This window comes from Phragmites australis, chromosome 20 (assembly GCF_958298935.1).
Source record: "Phragmites australis chromosome 20, lpPhrAust1.1, whole genome shotgun sequence".
In the NCBI taxonomy this organism is placed as follows: Eukaryota; Viridiplantae; Streptophyta; class Magnoliopsida; order Poales; family Poaceae; genus Phragmites; species Phragmites australis.
Window position 1 is genome coordinate 4902261 of NC_084940.1, and position 6764 is coordinate 4909024.

The 6764-nt window shown below is 45.3% G+C and overlaps 1 protein-coding gene across 1 annotated transcript; it reads right to left on the minus strand.

The window, feature by feature from the left end:
- Window positions 1–1410: 1410 nt before the first annotated feature.
- On the minus strand, window positions 1411–2254 carry LOC133902366 (fasciclin-like arabinogalactan protein 1). The gene has a single exon (XM_062343954.1). The coding sequence runs from the start codon at window positions 2215–2217 to the stop codon at window positions 1411–1413; it is 807 nt and encodes a 268-aa protein (XP_062199938.1). The 5' UTR covers window positions 2218–2254.
- Between the last annotated feature and the right edge of the window lie 4510 nt (window positions 2255–6764).

The window sequence follows — 6764 nt, forward strand, 5'->3', positions numbered from 1 at the left end:
GATACTTAGAAATACACAATACTAATAAAGTTTGTTTCATGATAAATCTAATACTTCAAAAGTTTTAAGCATCTATAATTTTTTTTAAAAATGCACTGTCAAGTTTTCTATAATAAAAAACAGTAACAAATAAACTAAACTGAATATAGTAATTTCTTTTACCTATCTCTTCACTGAATCTCGACGCAAATGATAATAGAATTTCCCCTTACCACATTTACCTCATCATCGACTGACAGAAGAATGGTATTGTCCGTCTCGTCTGAATGGACTGTCCAAAGTACGTACTTTCCTGCATCAAAAGATGTTTGGGCTATGTTTGGAACCCAGTGGGTGGTATCAGTGATAATCAACCCCACAGTTTCGTCGGTGGGGCACTATAGAGGCTCACTTTCATGTCCTCGTCGCAAAATATTGGGCCAAAATGGAACGAAGTTTCATGTGCGCTGTTCCTTCTTTCACAGTGCTGCCCGGATCAACCGTCCTTTGTCCTCCTCCTATTCTCCCTCTTCAAACAGTTACTATCACCTTACACTGTTTTACATTTACAAAAAATGTAACTCTGCATCTTTTACCTATATATATTCTATCTCTCATTTAATATTTTTTTATCTATCATCAATATAAATGAACGATCCTAATAAATTTCTGTTTATTTTAGCTCGTAGACAAGTTAAAACAAATAGATTATACAATATATCTTTTAACTATATAGTCGTCAGATTACAATAAACTAACAATCTAATTTCTATCGGTTTATGCATATTATATCATATAATTTTTATAATTTATAAGTTATTTTTTATAATCTTTAACTAAATCAAACATGCGATGAGACGCGCATCACAGAGGTAGTGGAATTTTCGTGTACGCTATTTTATTGATGCTAGTGTACTTTTGATGTGTGACTTGGGTTCTTTGACCTGTGAGTAGAATTGCATCCATTGAGTCACCGACAACTGGAGTCCCAAGCAATGAATGCGCAGAGGCGGCACTCGGTTCAGAGCAAAGGATCCAGCGATCAATTTGTGAATTGTTTATGGTCTCTGGTGAAGACCATGGTAAGTTCAGTTTTATTACAAGTTTACAACGATGCTAACCAGAAATCTCTCACGAAAAGTACCGAAGACAAACCAGATGCTCAAGCTCAATAACATCAATTCAGCATCGAGGCTGCATTCGTCAGAATCAAAATACCAGAGTGCTCCTGATGAACACTCCAGCCTCACTCTAGTGGTACACTTGAAGCAAAAACCAAGGAGAAACATAAAAAATGATACGAAACATGTAACCACGCGTACGCTATTTTCTTCCAAGAAACAAGCCCAAAATCTCGCAAGCACCACCAGCACGCCATCACACTCATGGAACAACACAGAAAAGAAAAGAAAAAGAAAAGAAAGCCCCCCGCTAGGCCAATGCGGAGGTCACGACCACGGCAGCCAACGCAGCGGCGAGCCACCGGATACACGGCGCGCCGGCCGCCGCGCTCTTCCTGGCATCCTTCTTCTGGTCCTCCGGAGGGGCATCGGCTGCAGCGGGCCCAGGAGCGTCTGCCACGGCGGGCGCAGGGTGGCGCGCGGCCTTGGGCGCGTCCGCCCCCGGAGCGGGCGACGGCGCGGGAGTGGGCGAAGGCGCGAGCTTGAAAAGCTCCACGGGCTCGACGACGGCGTCGATGACGTAGATGGCGACGGGGTCCCTGTCCAGCACCGTGGACTTCACCCGCGCGGGGGCGCCCGCGGAGGCTGCGGTCTTGATGGTGACGACGTCGCCCTCGTTCTGCAGCGTGAAGTTGTAGTTCTTGGCGGCGCCGTCGGTGGCGAGGGTGTTCATGGGCCCGTTGTTGGACTTGAGGCTCTCCAGAGAGTAGTGCACCGGCACGGCGTGGAACAGGAGCAGCTCCGCCTTGCTGTCGGCGGTGAGGTTCTTGTACTTGGGCATGAACGCCTTCACGGCGTCGTCGGAGGGGCAGAACACGGTCACGCCGCCCTCCACGGCGGACTGGTACGTGGACGCCGCGTCGGGCGATGCCGTGATCAGGTCCGCGAACGCCTTGCACCCGCCCTTCGCCATCTCCTTCATCACGTTCGGCGCCGCCGGCGGGGCCGCAGGCGCCTTCGCAGCCGGCGTGTTGCCCCCACCGGCTGCGCCCGCGGCGGCCGCGGGGGCGACAAGAACGAGGACAAGAAGCGCGTCGGCGAGGCGGAGGTGACGCATTGTGCGCGGCGAGGAGTGCAGAGTGCAGTGCGTGTGGAGTGGTGTGGTGTGCGTCCGCGTGGGAGTGAGGCGCGTGGGAGCAGTGTGGACACTGGCGTGCGCTTAGCTGGGTATGTGAGCGTCATGCCCTTGCCGTTCAAGTTAATTGCATGACCTGCCATTTTCCATTCTCTTGGAAGGAGATCCTCGAGTAACGTCATCATAGCATAGTCGTTGACATGGGATAACTTTCAATAGACCTCACCTGTTATTGACGATGTCACAGATGATATTACATTAGATAAACACTTCCTCTCCCAGGTAATTGCTTCTCTGAATTGCCTTTTTTGTTCACTCATCTTTCATTTTGTTCATTCCCCTTCTCGGCTTCTCTTTATCAGTTCATCTGGATCTTGTGGTGTGTCGTGTGTCAGATAGGTTGGATTTTAGCGTAGAGGCAGCGTACTACTTTAGCTGTTTAGCATCAGCACTCGTCAGCTACATATGTAACCGGTGATAGAGGGGCCCACAATAGGTGAAACAAAATGCACGAGCTATTAATTGTGTGTACGGCCTGCATGTCTAATCCATATCCTACCAGATGGATCGTAGAAGTGTTGTATTTGTACCTTTACTTATTAGAGATTAAATATCAGATTTATTTTTTTATATCTTATTATGATGAAATATTCTTCCAGTGACAATAATGGATAATGTATCCATCGATAGCAGCGCGTTTATGTGACACCTTTCATCTTCAAACCTCACATCTTCGGTCTTCAGTAAAAACTATGTAAGTAATATACAATCATATGTTTGTGTGAGTGAATAGTGTATCTATAAGTTATATATGCGATTCTTAAAAAAATAGTGCAATGATTTGCCAAAAACAAATTAAAAGGAGGCGAGGGGCAATGTAGGCAAACAATTGCTAAGTCGTCCTTCGAAACCGTGCTTTAGAACCGGGCTTTACCTGTGAAGCTGCTTTTGTTAAGGCAGCGAAGCATCGAGGGAGAGCGACGAGCGTGGCCGAACGAATACGAGGCATGCATCGTCTACTATTGTGTTGCAAATTCCAGGGTCAAAACTCAAAAAGGACGGGAAACAAAAATGTCAGATCTGTCTCTAGACCCGGTCCGCTTTCTCAAATGTCATCAACCGCCATAGAACTTGGGTTGGAGTAGGAGTGTAGAACACAACCGGTGCATGTCCATCTTGTTTCAGTCGATCGAACTTGGGCTGGAGTACATTCTCGTCGGTTGTAACGTGTTGTGACTTGTGTGTGCCATCTTAACAACAATCAAGGTCTCTAAGCTCTGGTGGTTATATCTCTACTCATCTGGTATCTAAATTTTATATTTGCATCTTATACATCTTATTAAGGTAGAATTTTCTTTTAATAATAAAAGATGTACCTGTCAGCAATAAAGTGTATATGATAACTTTGTTAATCTTTAAATTCTACATCTTTAATCTTTAGAAAATATTATATAAATATATATGTATTATGATATAAATATGTACATCCGTTTGAGTGTTGTACCGATATTTCTTTGAAAAAACAATCCGGCCCTCAGCTGCTGGTGAAAACACTTTGCCGGTGAATGTAAACCTGTTGGTCGGTCGACCGGGTCCATCGATCAATTCGGGGACAGAATGGCGATTGGACGGTGGCGCACGTGCCCGTGTCACTTTCCGTCGGATCCCCGGTGCGGGTCGAACCGGTAAAGCCCAAAAAGCTTCGAATCATAAAAAAATACAAAATTCAAAAACCGTCGTTTATCGGTTGAATTTGAATTCAAATTAAAAAAATAAAAAATTAAATTAAATTCTTACCGAATTTTTTAAATTTTGATCGATATACGAAGAATTCGCTGAGGAACTCATTTCCATGCTGCACCGTATTTGTTAACCCTAAGCTACAGAGTTCTATGGTCGAATCACGTGCCTGCTAGCTGCTACTTGGAAATTGGATTATGGGTGCAGCTGATTCAGATGAGAGTAAGTTACTGCTTCTCCTCATCTAAATTATCTAGAAAAGTTATTATATGACTGAAAGAGATTATCTAATAATTTTTTAAGTAAGTTTTATATAATAAGTGATTTTGTAGGGAAAATGAATCAATAAAAGCAGATGTTATCATCTCACAGTATCTAAGTTCATTTTAAGAAATCATTTTTATAGAATCACTTAGGATAGGAATAACAATTGGGTAAGATAAATATGAGTAGTACTCGCTCACACCCGTACCCGTCAAATTTATCGTACCCGCAGGTATACCTGTGAGCACCCACTAGCGAATAGAAGAGACCATACCCCTCGCCCGCGGGTAGTTGCCGCATCAGATCTGAGAGGTGATGGTGTCCAACCGCATACCTGAAGAGGCCAACGACGGTGAGCTCCCTACGGTGCACGACCATGAAATGCCAGAGCGTGTCAACGTCCATGCGACAGTAAATCCATCGAAGCACATCTTGGATGTCGGCAGGTGGCGGAGCAGCGACCTCGGCCTAGACGATGGCAGCGGAGGCCTCGGTGAGACGCACAGGGATGGTCGCCTCGTTGACAGCGAAGGACTTGGAAGTGGAGGTGAGGTCCTCCTCAAACGAGGCGAAGTGTGCGAGGGTGCATGACCAGGCGCCAGACAGTCCATGAGGAGCTTTTTCTAGGAGTCGAGGTGGTACAGGATGCGCCAGAACTCGTCGACAGCGGTAGAGTCATCGACGGTCGCCATGGCGGTGAGGGTTGCAGCCGAGCGATGGGGAGATGGGGATTAGGAGGGGACTGGCCGGCTAGGGGCGTGGGGCGGTGGGGAGAAGAGATCGGGAATTCAGGAGAGGGGTGGGGGACGGGGTGATGGGTCAACGGCAGCAAGCCAGCGACACATGTGGATGTGGCTGGATTACGAGTCGATTGCTAAAGAGCCCATCTGTCAGGTCGTATTTTAACGAGTAAATAGGTGCCCTAGGCATGGTTAAATCTTACCTATACCCATACATATATACCCACCAGATAGTATTTTTCACCCACAAATGTGTCCACATGTGCCAAATATGGAACATACTCAACTCTATTAGGGAATTTAACTATGGATAAATAGGTAATTGGGTATAAATGTTATCCCGACTCTAGAAGCTCTATCAAATATGCCATAAGATTGGGAACCACCTCTTGTCGTGGTGATATAGATGTGGGAGTACGACTCCATTCACTGTGATTCAAATTTTGTGCCCTTGATTTACACATGCAAATGTTTTTAGCATTTTTATTTATAAACGTGTGATAGATGTAAACGTGTGTGGGACCTTTTAATCACAGGGAAAACATGGGAGTAAGATTTCGGGACAAATAGAAGAAGAAAACGGCATTATATATGGGTACAACCCTGCTATACGTATGATTGAAACGTACGACAGAGTTACGATCGGGACGGCAGACGTGAGGCAACAGTTAAGATTTGGTCCTGCAAGGCACTCCCACCTTATTTCCAAATCCATATCCACCAGGCCCAAGCCCAGGAAGACAAGCATCCCAGCAGTCCAGCACGTCTCATGGAGCCGCGCTGCTTCTGCCGGGGATTTCGTCGATCTGCATCCGCTGGCTGCAAGCTTTGGTCCCGAGTTTTTTTATATATATTTTTTCGAGTTTAAATTTAAATAAATATATTTCCGGCGAAAAGATTTGTAAAAGTAGACGCCCACCGCCCTCTTAGAAAGCTGCAGCCCTCTCAGAGGGCGGGTACGGGTGCTAACCGCCCCCTGAGAGGGCGGTAGACCTTCCCGCCCCCTGAGAGGGCGGTAGGCCTTCCCGCCCGGTTTCCACAACCTACCGCCCCCTCAGGGGGCGGGTAGAGGTCCTTACCGCCCCCTGAGAGGGCGGTAAGGGCTCCTCCCGCCCGCCGCCCCCCCTGCGCCGGCCCCCTGCGCCCTGAGTCTATAAAAATCCCGAAAATTGGAGAAAAAACCATAAAATTCGGAAAAAAAGAAAAGTTGAGAAGAGAGAGGAGAAGAGAGGAGAGGAGAGGGGAGGAAGAGAGATCGGTGAAGCCCTGCTGCATTTGGGCTGCGGATTTGGAAAAAAAATTCAGATCAATCTTTTTATCCTTTTTATTGTTGTTAATTAGTGCAGTAGTAGTATATGACATAGATTTTAGATATTTAGATCTAGGGTTTAGAAAATTGTAAAATTTACTTAGAAAATTACGCGATAATAGTTGAATATAGAATATTATTTTTAGTATATTATTTTCAATTTGTTACCTGTAGTATATTATTTGTAGTATATAGTTTATAGTATATTACTTGTACATGCGGACGTATGAGTCAACAGTAGATGATAATTTGCGAACCTAGGATAGCATTTAAAAACCATTTTATCCGTAATCAGAAATATAGTTTGTTGTCTTAACATGTGTTATGTTTGCGGGTGTTTCCAGGAATGGGAGATAAATTAATTTTTCAGATATATTATGGTGAGGGTGAAATTATGTACGGTCCCAACGGTGTAGATCTCTTTGGATTTCGTCATGTTATGAAGGGGCTTAGTAAGGCTAATGAGAGGACTATTG